Raw genomic sequence first — 16808 nt, forward strand, 5'->3', positions numbered from 1 at the left:
TCCTTGCACCAGGGAGGCAACATACCATGTCAAGGGAAGGCGGTTAGACTCTCGCTTGTTGGAGATGGTCATTTGCTGGCACTTGTATGACACGAATGTTACTTGCCATTTATCAGCCCAAGCCTGAATCTGTCCAGGTCTTGCTGCATGCAGGCACGGGCTGCTTCGTTATCTGCGGAGTTGCGAATGGAGCTGAACACTGTGCAGTCGTCAGCAACCATCTCTACTTCTGACCTTACGCTGGAAGGCCATTCATTAAGCAGTTGTAGATGGTTGGGCCTAAGATACTGCCCTGAGGAATTCTTGCAACAATTTCCTGGGGCTGAGATGATTGGCCTCCAACAATCACAACCATCTTCCTTTGTGCTCGGTGTGACTCAAGCCAGTGAAGAGTTTTCCCTGATTCCCATTGATTTCAATTTTACTAGGACTCCTTGATGCCATACTCGGTCAATTGTTGCCTTGATGTCAAGGGCACTCACTCTCTCCTCGCATCTGGAATTCAGCTCTTTTGTCCATGTTTGGACCAAGGCTGTAATGAGGTCTGGAACCGAGTGATCCTGGCAGAATCCAAACTGAGCATTGGTAAGTAAGTGCCGCTTGTTAGCACTGTTGACGACACCTTCACTTTGCTGATGATTGAGAGTAAATTGATGGACGATAATTCGCCAGATTGAACTTGTCCTTTTTGTGGACAGGAACATATCTGGGCAATTTCCACTTTGGTAGATGCCAGATTGTAGCTATACTGGAACAGTTTGGCAAGAGACGTTGCTAGTTCTGAAGCACCAGTCTTCAGCCTTGTCTTTAGCACTCACCCGCTGGTCTCTGCCATCATTGAGGATGGGGATATTCATGGAGCCTCCTCCTCCCGTTAATTGTTTAATTGTCCACCACCATTCACAACTGGATATGGCAGGACTGCAGCGCTTTGATTGGATCCGTTGGTGTTGGGATCGCTTAACTCTGGATCTGTTGGTGTTGGGATCGCTTAACTCTGTCTATAGCATGCTACCTCTGCTGTTTAGCATGTATATAGTCCTGTGTTGCAGCTTCACCAGGTTGACGCCTCATTTTTAGGTATGCCTAGTGCTGCTCCTGGCACTCCTCATTGAGCTAGGATTGATCCCTTGGCTTTGGCTTGATGGTAATGGTAGAGTGAGCATATGCCGGGCCACAAAGTTACAGATTGTGGTAGAATACAATTCTGCTGCTGATGGCCCACAGCGCCACATGTGCTTCTTCCAAGTGGTGTTCAACAAGGAGGAGTACCCATTCATCAGCTGAGGGGAAGGTGTCGCGTAAGGGTTTCCTTACACATGTTTGACCTGATACAAGAATCAATGTTGAGGTCTGCCAGGGCCACTCCCTCCCGACTGTATACCATTGTGCAGCCACCTCTGCTGAGTGTGTCCTGGACACTGGTGACGTTTGCGATGATGGCTGAAATGCATGATTCTGTGAGTATGACTGTCAGGCTGTTGCTTCACTGAACTGTGGGACAGCTCTCCCAATTTTGGCACAAGTCCCCAGATGCTAGTGAGGAGGACTTTGCAGGGTCGACTGGGCTGGGTGTGCCTCTGTTGTGTCCGAATCTTGTGCCGAGGTCGATGCTAGGTGGACTGTCTGGTTTTATTCTTCTTACAGTTTTTCGTCACGGTTTTGATACAACTTACTAGGCCATTTCAGAGGGCAGTTAAGAGTCAACCACATTGCTGTGGGTCACATATAGGCCAGATTGGGTAAGGACCAGATGGGTTTTTATGACAATCCGGTAGTTTCATACTAGCTTTTTATTCCCTGATTTATTTAATTAAATTTGAACTTGTGACTCCTGATCAATAGTCCAGGCCTCTGGATTACTAGACCAGTAACATAACCACTATGCTACCGTACTCCAAGTCTCTGAGGTCAATATAGCACTCCCAGCCCATCATCCTAACTTTGAGCAATTAACTGTGCACAACCTGGGTTATTCCTGGCTTTGTATAGTGCACCTGATGATGCATTTATATCCACTGAGCTGTGTGACTAGCCTCTGTGACTGAGATTGATGATTTAGCCGGTGTGTGTTGTGAGCAAAGGCCAGAGCCCTAGGTCTGGTAATTCTTAACCTTTCCCTGCTGAATAAACAGCTGGTCCTGACAGGCCCCAACAATTTGTTAAAGTTTAAGTCGATAATTAATGATATGCAGCAATAGTTAATTGAAGTACTTGTTTTCTTTTTGAGTTTTTTTAACATTGCAAAACAAATAAAGAAAAATACAGCTGATAAAGAAGTTTGCAGATGATTCTTCATATCCCTAAATAATTCAACATTTAATTGGTGTCTAAATATAATTTTTAAATCTCTTTCCCTTTAGCGAAAATTGGAAGCCGAGCTCCTTCAGATTGAGGATCGCCACCAAGACAAGAAAAGAAAATTTCTCGAAACTACAGAGTCGTTTAATAGTGAGCTAAAGCGGGTAAGAATATATCCTCCTTTAGAGGTGGGAGGTGATATGCCGTAACTCCAATAACTAAAATGTTCTCTCCATAAACCTTGGATTTTCTAATGAGCGTTAAGTTAACTCCAGTGCTTATCTGCCAGTTTTGAACTGGTATAAATAATGGCAATTGGAAAATCCAGGCATAGGTATTAAAGGAAAGCCTTTAGTATTGTGATGTGTCGATCAGTTTACCTTGTGCGAGATTCATATATCCTGAGCTTCAGTATTTTCAGTTGTGTCCACAGAGGTGAACTTGGCACTTGAGCAGATTTACTGTTGCCTGAACAGACTGTCTCTGCATGACCTGGCGAGCCGCTGGTCATAGCTCAGTGATTTCTTTCCTCGCTCCCTATGAGCCATTTGTTTAATCGCGTGCCGAGAGCACGTCACAGAGTGGGGTGGGAACAGAGTGCGAATAAGGACATCTAAAATGGGAGAGTAGGAATTGGGTGCAGAGAGGGAAGGAGGTGCTAACTAGACGAGCTAATATTACACACACACAATGTCAACTTTAAAGTGGAACAAACTAACAGCCTAAAAATGTCAGCACAGGAGGGGACAGTGTGGTGTCAAAATTCAAAATGTTCAAATGATACGAAAATGGGAGGTATGGTTAATTGTTTAGAAGACCGAAGGAAATGGCAATGGGAAATTGATAAGATGAGGGGCTTGGATGGAATTCAGTAAGTGTGAGATGGTCTGTTTTGGTTTATTTTAAAAAAACAGTATTTATACTCTGGCTGTAGGCTTGGTCTGTGAAAAAGCAGAGGGAATTGAAGTACAGATTCATAGAATCATAGAATGATGCAGCACAGAAGAAGGCATAGTGGTTATATTACTGGACTAGTAATCCCAAGGCCTGCACTAATGATCTGGAGACATCAGTTCAAATCCCACCACGGCAGCTGGGGAATTTAAGTTCAGTTAATTAAATAAATCTGGAATAAAAAGCTAGTGTCAGTAATGGTGACTGAATCTATGGGATTGTCGGGAAAAACCCATCGGGTTCACTAATGTCCTTTAGGGAAGGAAATCTGCCGCTCTTACCCGGTCTGGCCTATATGCGACTCCAGACCCACAACAATGCGGTTGACTCTTAAATGCCCTAGCAAGCCACTCAGTTGTACCAAACCACTATGACAAAGATCTTCACCCCGAGGACAGCAGGGGTTTAAGAAGGCAGCTCACCACCATCTTCTCGGGGCAATTAAGAGATGTGCAATAAATGCTGGCCTTGCCAGCGACGCCCACATCCCATCAATAAATATTTTTTTTAAATGGCCTATCAGTGGACATAGGACATTAAAGATAGTATTTCCAGTTGATTAGGCCATTTAAAAAAAAAAACGAATGGATTTCTAAGTTTTATCACGAGGTATAGAATATAAAAGCCAAGAGATAATGATATGCCTACAGGGAGGGTACGCTAGAGTGCTACCCAGTAAGAGATACAAATACAAAGAAAGGCTTTAAATTGGGGCTTTATTGATAAAATAATACAGATTACAGGGTGATATAATAGAAGTTTGAGATTTGAGTATGTTGCTAGGACTGGAGAATTTTAGCTATGAGAAAAGATTGAATAGGCTGGAGTTTTTTTCTTTGGAACCGAGGAGGCTGAGGAGAGGCCTAATTGAGGTACATGAAATTATGAGAGGCCTAGATAGAGTGGATAGGAAGGACCTATTTCCCTTGGCAGAGGGGTCAATAACCAGGGGGCATAGATTGAAGTAATTGGTGGAAGGAATAGAAGGGAGTTGAGGAGAACTATTTTCACCCAGAGGGTGGTGGGGGTTTGGAACTCATGGCCTGAAAGGGTGGTAGAGGCAGAAACACTCATTGTATTTAAAAAGCACTAGGATGTGCTCTTAAAGTGCTGTAACCTGCAGGGCTACGGACCGAGAGCTGGAAAGTGGGATTAGGCTGGATAGCTCTTTGTCGGCCGCCGCGGACACGGTGGGCCGAATGGCCTCCTTCCGTGCCGTAAACTTCTATGATTCTATGAAGTGTTTCACAAAGATGGGACAAGCTAGATAGAAATCTAGTAGTTGAAAAGTCTAGAATGAGGGGCCACAGATACAAGATTAAATGTAAGAGAGTTAGTGTAGAGAGCAAGAAAAAACGTGTGTCCTGTGCCTCCCATGAGCACCAGTCCTTGACAGGAGTACCTGATTGACAACACCCGAACCTGTCTCCTCTCTTCACAAAAGCTGTAGTTCCAGTATTTTGCTATTCATTTTATACCTAAAACATAAAGGTAGCTATAAAGAAAGCTCAAGCACAAGGCGCCGATTAAAACGTAAGCAATTTAGAACAGCAGGCAGGAGAAATTTATTCACACACTGTTATGAGGCTGTGGAATTTACTTCCAGGGATGGTGCTTGAATAAATAGAATCATAGAATGGTTACAGCACAGGAGGCCATTCAGCCCATCGAGCCCTGCTGGTTCTCTGCAAGAGCACCTCAGCCAGTCCCACCCTCTCGGGCAATGCATTCCAGATTATAACCACTCACTGCGTAAAATGTTTCTTTCTTATGTCGTCTTTGGCTCTTCTGCTAATCACCTTAAATCTGTATCCTCTGGTTCTCGGCTCTTCCGCCAAGGGGAACAGTTTCTCTCTGCCTAAACCCCTTATGATTTTGAACACCTCTATCAAATCTCGTCTCAATCTCCTCTGCTCTAAGGAGAACAACCCCAGCTTCTTCAGTCTAACCACGTAACTGAAGTCCCTCATCCCCAGAACCATAGAACCATAGAACCGTGTTGAAACATCTATGTATTTGCATATTTCTTGCACCGGGTGCGGAGGATGTTTGAAGACGGGCCTGGACACATACTTATGAGTGTGCTGTTTCGCACAGATTGGAGCAGTTCAAACACAGACAGGGCTTTTGTTATGCCCCACTTACTTTGAATAAATTGACTGTTGAAGCTTGTCAAATTGTTCCAGGCCTGCAGGGAATGTGTTTCCATACATTCCAGTCCTATCTTTGATTATCTTTTGGAGGGATTGTTTAGGTGGTGATATAAAAAGTTGTAACGTAACAGCTTGACTTAAGTCCCACTGACATTGCTCATAGTCTCCTAGATGATTCCTTATTTAATTAGCAACACTTTTGTCAATCGTCATGTTCTTCATTCGGCCCCTCGAGCCTGCTCCGCCAATCAATAAGATCATGGTTGATCTGATCATGGACTCAGTTCCACTTCCCTGCCCACTCCTCATAACCTGTTACTCCCTTATCGCTCAAAAATCTATCTCCGCCTTAAATGTATTTAATGGCCCAGCCTCCACAGCTCTCTGAGGCAGAGAATTCCACAGATTTACAACAAGCTGAGAGAAGAAATTCCTCCTCATCTCAGTTTTAAATGGACGGTCCCTTATTCTGAGACTATGTCCCCTAGTTTTAGTCTCCCCAACGAGTGCAAATATCCTCTCTGCATCCACCTTGTCGAGCCCCTTCATTATCTTACATGTTTCGATAAGATTACCTCTCATTCTTCTGAACTCCAATGAGTACAGGCCCAACCTACTCAACCTATCTTCATAAGTCAACCCCCTCATCTCCGGAATCAACCCAGTGAACCTTCTCTAACCAACCTCCAGTGCAAATATATCCTTCCTTAAATAGAGATCAAAACTGCTCACCAATACCCTATACAGTTGTAGCAGGACTTCTCTGCTTTTATGCAGAGAATAGGCTGGAGTTATTTTCTTTGGAACAGAGGAGACTGACCTCGGCTTGACCAACCCCCCCACCCCGCCACAAGACCTCTGGTGGCCCAACCGACCCCTCCCCTCCCCTACCTGCCTCCCTCAGCCCAGGCAAAGGCATTCCGAAATTTGGAACGTCCTCGGTCCCGAGGTTTACAGATTTCGAACATCACACTGTATATCCTTCCTTAAGCACGGAGACCAAAACTGTACATAGTACTCTAGGTGTGGCCTCACCAATACCCTGTATAGTTGTAGCAGGACTTCTCTGCTTTTATATTCCATCACCCTTGCAATAAAGGCCAATATTCCATTTGCCTTCCTGATTACTTGCTGTACCTGCATACTAACTTTTTGTGTTTCTTGCACAAGAACCCCCAGGTCCCTCTGTACTGCAGCACTTTGCAATTGTTCACCATTTAAATTATAATTTGTTTTTCTATTTTTGCTGCCAAAATGGACAACCTCACATTTTCCCACATTGTACTCTATCTGCCAAATGTTTGCCCACTCACTTAGCCTATCTATATCCCTTTGCAGATTTTTTGTGTCCTCACAATTTGCTTTCCCACCCATCTTTGCATCATCAGCAAACTTGGCTACATTATACTCTGCCCCTTCATCCAAGTAATTAATATAGATTGTAAATAGTTGAGGACCCAGCACCGATCCCTGCGGCACCCCACTAGTTATTGTTTGCCAACCGGAATATGACCCATTTATCCCGACACTCTGTTTTCTGTTAGTTAGCCAATCCTCTATCCATGCTAATATATTACTCCCAACCCCGTGAACTTTTATGTTGCACCTTATCAGATATCTTCTAGAAATCCAAAAACACCACATACACTGGTTCCGCCTTATCCACCCTGCTCATTACATCCTCAAAGAACTCCAGTAAATTTGTCAAACACTATTTCCCTTTCATAAAACCATGCTGACTCTGCTTGATTAAATCATGCTTTTCCAAATGTCCTGCTACTGCTTCCTTAATAATGGAGTCCAGCATTTTCTCAATGACAGATGTTAGACTAACCGATATATAGTTTCCTGCTTTCTGTCTGCCTCCTTTTTTAAATAGGGGCGTTACATTTACGGTTTTTCAATCTGCTGGGACCTCCCCAGAATCCAGGGAATTTTGGTAGATTACATCCACTATCTCTGCAGCCACTTCTTTTAGGACCATAGGATGCAGGCCATCAGGTCCAGGGGATTTCCTGCTAAGAAGTTTATTCTAATTCCTCCAGAATTAGAGGGGAACACTCCCACCCCCTCATGGGTTAGCTGAGTTAGGTGGTAGGGCTATATAGACCATGAGGTGCCCAGCTTCCATCTTCAGTCGGTGCTGTGTTGGCTGAGCTTGGCCGGGGCACCAGTTGTGGCACTAAACTGCCATTGGGCTAGGTTAGGGGAAATCGATTGGCATTCTCACTCCTGGTCCCAAACCAGTCACCTTACTGAAAGCCCATGTGGTGAATGTTCGATCAGGCTCTGCTGTGATGTCCTCAGTGGTCCGATGACCTGCCAGTCTGACTGGCTGGGGCTCGCACGTGATTAGTGACCAATAGGGAATGGTACCAGAGGGTACCTTTATTCAGCAGGGATTAGTACCTTCAGGAGAGGAGAGAAAAATGGTGGAATAAAGATCCTAAAAGAATTGGAGATATGGCCACTGGCGTGCGTCCTGCTAGATGCCCCAAAGTAACGCTACCACTGATGGTGTGCATGCTGTCTTGGAAATCCTTCATTTTTAGTTTGTTTCCATCCCTTCCCCTAAAGTACTTGGTTTCCTTTGCTGTTTTGTGTTGGAACTTTGCAAAAATCCACAAGCAATGAAATAACATTTCTAACTGTCTCGTATTTGAACACATCTCATCTTCAGATGCGTCTGCACCTGCCATGCCAGTCGAGTATCACTTTTGGTTGCTGATGCTTGTGCTTCTTTGTGCAAGATCCCTTCTAACCTGACTGCCTTTTTTTGAGACCGGTTATGCCTGTGAAGTCACGAGGAAACTGCAAACCCTGTGACCTGTCACTTCAGACATATGCTCCACATGTGGCACAAAATACTTGTGCAGTTAAATTAAATCCTCCAATTTTGGCCTTTTGAGCATCCCCGGTTTCCTTTGCCCCTCTATTGATGGCCGTGCCTTCAACTGCCTGGGCCCCAAGCTCTGGAATTCCCTCCCTGAACCCCTCTGCCATTCTTTCCTCCTCTAAGACACTCCTTAAAACCTCCCCCTTTGACCTGTCCGAATATCTCCTCATGTGGCTCAGTGTCAGAGTTTGTCTGATAATGCTGCCGTGAAGCGCCTTGGGATGTTTCACTACATTAAAGGCACTGTATAAATGCAAGCTGTTGTAGGAAATAGTTGTTCAACTGGTGTTTGCTTAAATGCTGGACGGTGTTACAGCTTTGGTTTCTTACAGCTTTTTGTTGTAACCTTCCTTTATTTAGTTGTGCAATTTGAAAGTGGAGGTTGACATGGAGAAAATTGCAGCTGAAATCGCCCAGGCTGAGGAGCAGGCGCGCAAGCGTCAGGAGGAGAGGGAGAAGGAGGCTGAGCACGCAGAACCGCCTCCCAGCAATACCCCTGAGGAACCCCCGAGCAGCATTGAGGCCGAAGAGTCCAAAGTGGAGGAGGCCCCCATGGACACAGGTAACCGAACAGGCGGGCTCAGTGTTGCTGTAGATTGTTTCTGATCTTTGGTTCTCAGGATGTGGGCGGCGCTGTCGTAGAGATTGTGGTCTAATGTTGAATTTATATTGCATTACTGCTGCTACATTCTGGACTCCCAGTGACGCTGCATTGTGCAGGTGCGATTTTCTTCTAGCCTGACTCTCCATCTACCCATGAGTGCAGTTTCTATAACTGGGCTATGCAGGCCTTCTAACTGCAGGGCCAGTTGTTTCAGTGTTACCTGCTCTCTGCTCTGTAATATCAATAAGCCATGAGCATGTTATGGAGCAGTTTATAGTTTTCCAATCCTTTGTGCATACCTTTTGGGGGAGAAATTCGGGAACGCCCCACTTGGGGTCCTAACTTTTGAAAACTGGAGAAATTAGCGGCAGGTGCTAATGATTCTCGGCTTTCTCTAAATTCGGTGCTGGCGCTCCAGGAATGAAGTGGAGCGCTAAATCAAATGCTACCACTTCCGTTGGAGAGCTTAAAGGGCGCAGGCGGGGCGATAGCGGTGCAGCGCTGCACAATGGGCCGTGCAGCTCTGCCGGGATCCGAGGCTCCTCCCCTCCCTTAAAGGGACGGGCTTTCGCTGCAGGCTCTGCATTGGGTCCCCGACGGCAGCCGCGATCCGGCCCGATCAGCCCCATGTACTCGAGCAGAGTGCCAGGCTGATCGATCGTGACTGAAGCAAAATCGGAAAAATTCACATTGTGCATTTGGGGGGTGGGGGAAGGAGAGTTCATAGAGTGCATAAGAGATGGGCTCCTTGAGATGGGAACCAACCAGGGGGCAGGCTATCCTAGATCTGGTCCTGTGTAATGAGACAGGATTAATAAACAATCTCCTAGTAAAGGATCCACTTGGATTGAGTGATCATAGCATGATTGAGTTTCAAATTCAGATGGAGGGTGAGAAAGTTGGATCTCTAACCAGCATACGAAGCTTAACTAAAGGAGACTATGAAGGTATGAGGGTAGAGTTGGCTAAAGTGGACTGGGAAAACAGATTGAAGTGTGGGTCGATTGATGAACAGTGGTGTACATTTAAAGAGATATTTCACAACTCTCAAGAAAAATATATTCCAGTAAGGAAGAAAGGGTGCAAGAGTAAAGAAAGCCATCTGTGGCGAAATAAAGGACGGTATCCGATTTAAAAACAAGGGCATACAAGAGGCCAAAACTAGTGGGTGGACAGAAGATTGAGAAGCTTATAAAATCCAGCAAAGAATGACTAAAAAAAATGATTAAGAAAGGGAAGATAGACTATGAAAGCAAACTAGCACAAAATATAAAAACAGATAGTAAGAGTTTCTGTAGATATATAAAAAGAAAAAGAGTAAATGTTGGTCCCTTAGAGGATGAGACCGGGGAATTAATAATGGAGAACATGGAGATGCCAGAAACTCTAAACAAGTATTTTGTATCAGTTTTTACGGTAGAGGACACGAACAATATTCCAACAGGGGATAGTCAAGGGGTTACAGTGGGTTGGGGGGAGGAACTTAACACAGTCACAATCACTAAGGAGGCAGTGTTCAGTAAGATAATGGAATTAAAGGCAGATAAGTCCCCTGGACCTGATGGCTTGCATCTTAGTGTCTTAAGAGAAGTAGCGGCAGGGATTGTGGAGGCATTGGTTGTAATTTATCAAAATTCCCTGGATTCTGGGGAGGTCCCAGCAGATTGGAAAACTGCAAATGTAACACCCCTATTCAAAAAAGGAGGCAGACAAAAAGCAGGTAACTACAAACCAGTTAGCTTAACATCTGTGGTTGGGAAAATATTGGATTCCATTATTAAAGAAGCAGTAACAGGATATTTGGAAAAGCAAAATTTGGTAAGGCAAAGTCAGCATGGATTTATGAAGGGGAAGTCATGTTTGACAAATTTGCTGGAATTCTTTGAGGATGTAACGAACAGGGTGGATAAAGGGGAACCAGTGGATGTGGTGTATTTGGACTTCCAGAAGGCATTTGACAAGGTGCCACACAAAAGGTTACTGCACAAGTTAAAAGTTCACGGGGTTGTGGGTAATATATTAGCATAGATAGAAGATTGGCTGACACAGAAAACAGGGAGTCAGGATAAATGGTTAATTCTCTGGTTGGCAATCAGTAACGAGTGGGGTGCTGTCGGGATCAATGCTGGGACCCCAACTATTTACAATCTATATTAACGACTTGGAAGAGGGAACTGAGTGTAACGTAGCCAAGTTTGCTGACGATACAAAGATGGGAGGAAGGGTAATGTGTGAGGAGGGCATAAAGAGACTGCAGGAGGACATAGACAGGCTAAGTGAGTGGGAAGAATTTGGCAGATGAAGCATAATGTTGGAAAGTGTGAGATCATGCACTTCGGCAGAAAAAAATCAAAGAGCAAGTTATTATTTAAATGGAGAAAAATTGCAGTACAGCAGGACCTGGGGATTCTTGTGCATGAAACACAAAACGATAGTATGCAGGTACAGCAAGTGATCAGGAAGGCCAATGGAATCTTGGCCTTTATTGCAAAGGGGATGGAGTATAAAAGCAGAGAAGCCTTGTTGCAGCTGTACAGGGTATTGGTGAGGTCACACCTGGATACTGCGTGCAGTTTTGGTTTCCATATTTACGAAGTGATATATTTGTTGTGGAGGCAATTCAGAGAAGGTTCACTAGATTGATCCTGGGGATGAGTAGGTTGACTTATGAGGAAAGTTGAGTAGGTTGGGCCTCTACTCATTGGAATTCAGAAGAATGAGAGGTGATCTTATCAAAACGTGTAAGATTATGAGGGGGCTTGACAAGGTGGATGCAGAGAGGATGTTTCCACTGGTGGGGGAGACTAGAACTAAAGGGCATGATCTTAGAATAAGGGGCCGCCCATTTAGAACTGAGATGAGGATAAATTTCTTCTCTGAGGGTTGTGAATCAATGGAATTCACTGCCTGAGAGAGCTGTGGAAGCTGGGACATTAAAGAAACTTAAGACAGAAATAGTCAGTTTCTTAAATGATAAGGGGTTATGGGGAGCGAGCAGGGAAGTGGAACTGAGTCCATGATCAGATCAGCCATGATCTTATTGAATGGCTGAGCAGGCTCGAGGGGCCTTCAGGCCTAGTCCTGCTCCTATTTCTTGTGTTCTTATGTAACATCCCCTTTAACTTGCGACACCCCACCCCCCCCCACCCAAGCTTCCGGCCTTCCAAACAATGCCTCCTGCAGCTGTTGGTGTTGTCGCCCAGCAGTACTGCAGCAGGCGAAACCCAAGTTTAGGTCCGGGGCTACACACAGGACAATGACGTAATGATCTCTGGGCTTTGGAGATCGTGGTGCAAGGTGTTACCGCCGCCGCAAACCTTGCGGCCAATTTAGCGGGGTTCGTTTCTTTCGCCGCACCCGATCGGTAAGTCGTTAGTGACCCGTTATCGCTCTCCCCCCCCCCCCCCCCCCCGTCTGAGGCGCAAAGGAGGCCAATTTCTAGGCCCCAGTTTTTCCACCTAACATGCTACTCTATCTTATTCCAACATGTTATCCATTTTTATTTGAGCGTGTTAATGAAACTGGTGCACATAAACTTTTTCTGTGATCTTTGGTTGGTCAGGTGTGCTGCATTCACCTGATGCCCAGGTTCAGGTTGCCTGACTCCAGTTATTGGGTGTGGTGGCAGTTTTAAGTTGCTTGACTACATGCTGCGGCTATTTGTAGATATTTCACATTCAGATGTTCTGATTTGCTGCTGACAACCTTGTTTTACAAGGATGGTTTTCTTGTTCGACTGTCTTGAATACCTCAGTGATTATCTTAAATGTTGGCATTATCTTTAATCTCTTTAGGCTAAAAGGAAATTCCATCTTAGTTGTGACCCAGTTTTCATGTTTGATTGAGTCAGCCCTTGAACTGTGCAATGTCGCACATTTATAAATCAAGCAAAACAGTTGGGTTAGCTTTGGAGCAAAGAGCTGTCAATAACACAGTGGGCCAAATGTCCTCCTCCAGTGCTGTAAACTTCTGTGGAAAGTTCACAGATGGCCACAGTGGTGAGAAGTGATTGAAATAGAAATCAGAACAGATGGGGAACAGAAATAAATAAGAAAGAATGAAACCAAAGAAACACGTCAAAGGGAAAGGAAAGTGCGCCTGATGAATGTCACTGGAAAAGAGGCAGCTACAAGAGAATGTCACTGAATTAATTCAAATTAAACCCAGTGATTAGTTCAAACTAGTGAACTGCAAATTTAATTTGTCAAAAAGTTCTTGGCGCTTAGTCATCAGTGGATAGAATGGACTTTAAGGCTCTGCGTTGGAGGAAAACCCTGGAATCAGTTTCAAAATGCCTGGACGGTGTAGTTTATTTTTCCTGCGTGGATGAGCTGGGATGGGATAAATAGCTTGCTTCATCTGTCTATCTTGTGAGGGAAGGACCAAATGAATTGGGCAGTTGAGAAAGGAAAGAGGCTGCAGAACAGTGAGAAGGACAAGGAAGGAGATGTGAGAAGCGCATTCTAAGGGAGCTAGTGAACACGGAGGAGGTGCAGATAGACTGAAAATGGACATATGGATTTCCTATCATTGGAAAGGGGCTCAGACCTATTAATCTAACCTGTAATTAGGAAACTAATGGAAACAATCATTATCAGCAAAATGAAAGTGCGCTTGTCTACATATAACTGATGCATGCAGACAACATGGCTTTGGAAGGAATAGATCCTGCTCAGCCTGTCTCAAAGAAAGAAAATTAATATAGTATCTTATCACATCCTCAGGAATCCTAAGGTGTTTTCCAGACAGTTAATTATGTTGAAGTGCAGTTATTCAGCAAACAAATACTAATGTGCACTCAGCAAAGTCCCACTAACAGCAAATAAAAAAAGACTCGGTAATGTGGTTTCTGGTGGTGTTGGTCGCGGGAGGCTACCAGGGGAGCCCGCTGGTCTTCAAATAGTAACATGGTATCTCTTGCATCCACCTGAACCTCTGCAATGAGGAGACTGGCCTCTGTTTCACAACCATCTCGCCTGAAAAACAGCACATATAATAACACCTTCACTACTGCGCTGAGGTGTCAACCTTCTCGTAGACTGTTGAAAAAGTGACATCCCAATTTGGCAGGTGACGTAGGGTGCCTGAGTTTCCAAAAGATTGTTGGAAAAAGTACCACATGAGGGAGTCCTTCACAAATGTATCAAGGACAAGACACGGATTAGCCACTGGCTAAAGGGAAGGAAGCAGAACTAGTCATTAAAATAGGAGCTAAGTTGCAATGGGGACTAGTGGGCTACCCCCAGGGCCTGAGCTAAGGCCCTTGTTCCAGTTATAAATGAACAGCCTGACTTTACAGTCAGGTAGTAATGCAAAGTAGTTAAATTTGCAAATGTAAAGCCCTTCGGCTCGTCCTGAGGGAGTCAGAAGCGCTATATATCTACTGAGGGCCATGTGGCTCTGTGTCGGCCGGTGTGGACGCGATGGGCTGAAATGGCCTCCTCCTACGCTGTAGATTTCTATGTTTCCATATAACTCCAAATTCTTCGTCTTTTCTAATAAAAGGTGACAACAGGATTGGGCTCAGCTGTGTTTCTCCTCACTATTTAATAGGTAGGGGGTCCCTTTGTACTCGGAAGGAGGTAGTCAAGATCTTACAAAGGGAGATGAGCATGTTTTGTATCTGGACTGCGGCAAATGAAGGTCAATATGGACAAGGGCAAGGTTGGAAGTAAGGCACACATTCTATCCAATTCATCTCCATGAATGGGATAGAATTTGTCAAGAGGGGAGTTGAAAGAGACACAGGGGTGTTACTTGACTTATTGCTTACTATGCCCAAACAGCACGAGGCAACATTAAACAAAACGAGCATGATTCTGGGTATTGTTGCTAAGTCGGTTGAGTTGTAATTCCCAGAGGCCATGTTGAAGATGTAGTGAGTCCTGGTCAGTCTACACCCGCAGGACCAAGTACATTTCTGGTCATCACAACATAAGGGGGCCATCCAGGCCTTTGAGCTACTTAAGAGGAGAGCAGTGAGACTGATCCCTGGTGTCCCAGGAAGAGAGTTATGACTTGAGAAGCTAGGACTCTTCAGCCTCAAGATGATAACTTTTATTTATATTGCGCCTTTAACTAGTAAAACGTCCCAAGGCGCTTCACAATAATTTTACAACATGTTAGATATTGACCATTGAGGGAGAGAGAGAAAAAGCATGAGGAGGAAGTGTAAAAAGAGGTTAAAGACTCAGGACCGAAGTGGCAGCCAAAAAGCGCATGCAGGTAGACACGGAAAAACTCAAACTCAAAACTCAACGGAAAAAAATCAAATTACATTGTAAATAATACAATAAGGAGTATACAATAGTAAAATCAGTATAATAAAGATTAATTATAATTAAACAAAATTAAATAATATATACCATAATTATAAATTAAGTTAAAATGAGAAAATCAGCAATTGAATCAAATTAAATCAGTTATTAGCTTTCTTTAAGATTCATTCCCTGTCCAGTGATTCAATTAAAATGGAAGAACCAATCACTGTCCTCCATCCTTGTGATGTCATAATTTTATTACTTTTTATTTCTCATTTTGTCCTTCTTGACAGGAGCTGTAATAGCTCCAGGCTCGAGCTGCCTCCGTTGTTAGGGAGATGCTGATGTTTAAATCTCCCTCCAGCTGCTCCAGGCTCCAGCTGTCTCTGTTGTCAGGGAGACACTGATGTTTAAATCTCTCTCCAGCTGGTCCAGGCTCACATTGCCTGATGTCTCGGAGGAGACCTTGTAGAGGCGTGCAAGATATTTAACAGGATAGAGAATGGAAACCTGGAACAATGCAGGACCGGAGGGTACAGGGTCCGAGTGCGAGGCCAAGCTTAGGACAGATGTCAGAAAGTACTACCTTACACAGAAGGTGAACAGGAATGGGTTGTGAGGACGGGCGGTTGAGGCTGAGATGGACTCACTGGAGAAGCAGCTTGGTAGGGTTGGTGTTCTGGAAAGATTAAATGGGCATTTCTTTAAAATGTAACCTATGAATGCCTGTTTCGGGGAGGGTATGGTGTCTGTGTAGGTGGTTTTAGCATGGGTTAACTAAAAGCTTACGGTGGGATCTGATTTTTCTTTGCCAAAGTACAGGCCATAAACTTTGGAAGTGTGACATTGCCTGCAAAAGCTGGCATCACTTTCTTATCCAGCTGCCCTTTTAGGCTACCCTGTAGCATTAGATTTGACTTGTCTGCATCGCAGGTACGATTTAACTTTGACTTTATATCCAGGTCAGCACTACAGCATGCCCCAGCTGGCCAGGAATAATGCCAGGCCTGTGCTGGTGGCTGAAGGTGTGTGAAAGTGGTGACTAATTTTTTTCAGTTTCTTCCTTCTCTTGGTGTAATGGGTTGCACTCAGTGAGGGAATCTGTCTCAATCCTATGGTCTACCTATTCCGATGTACATAACATGTACCAGCATCACCCTGCAACCCCATACAGCTCACTCACTGCCTTGTTTAGCATTAAATCATAGACTAGTACAGCACAGAAAGAGGCCATCGGGGCCCGTTGGGTCTGCGCTGGCGCTTCGAACAGCAATCCAGTTAGTCCCACTCTTTTCCCCACATCCCTGCAATTTTTTCTCCCAATTATTTATCCAATTCCCTACTATTGAATTGCTACTATTGAAACTTACGGCTAAAGGGATCATGGGGTATGGAGAGAAAGCAGGAAAGGCGTACTGAGGTGAATGATCCGCCATAATCTTATTGAATAGTGTGCAGGCTCAAAGGGCCGAATGGCCTGCTCCTGCACCTATTTTCTATGTTTCTATGTTTCCGCCGCCCTATGGGGAAGTGCGTTCCAGATCCCAACCACTAGTTGCATAAAGTTTTTCCTCGTGTCTCCTCTGGTTCTTTTGCCAATCACTTTAAATCTGTGCCCTCTGGTTATCGACTCTTCCGCC

The 16808-nt window shown here is 44.5% G+C and overlaps 1 protein-coding gene across 2 annotated transcripts in view; it reads left to right on the forward strand.

Annotated features, from left to right (window-relative positions):
• Nucleotides 1-16808, forward strand: part of smarce1 (SWI/SNF related BAF chromatin remodeling complex subunit E1) — a 78914-nt gene that overhangs the window by 58915 nt on the left and 3191 nt on the right. For both annotated transcript variants that reach the window (XM_070864622.1, XM_070864623.1), the window contains exons 10-11: nt 2364-2465; nt 8665-8866. In XM_070864622.1, the coding sequence (XP_070720723.1) occupies nt 2364-2465; nt 8665-8866 (304 nt within the window). The remainder of the gene's footprint in view (nt 1-2363; nt 2466-8664; nt 8867-16808) is intronic.

The sequence above is a fragment of the Pristiophorus japonicus genome, chromosome 21, assembly GCF_044704955.1.
Source record: "Pristiophorus japonicus isolate sPriJap1 chromosome 21, sPriJap1.hap1, whole genome shotgun sequence".
In the NCBI taxonomy this organism is placed as follows: domain Eukaryota; kingdom Metazoa; phylum Chordata; class Chondrichthyes; family Pristiophoridae; genus Pristiophorus; species Pristiophorus japonicus.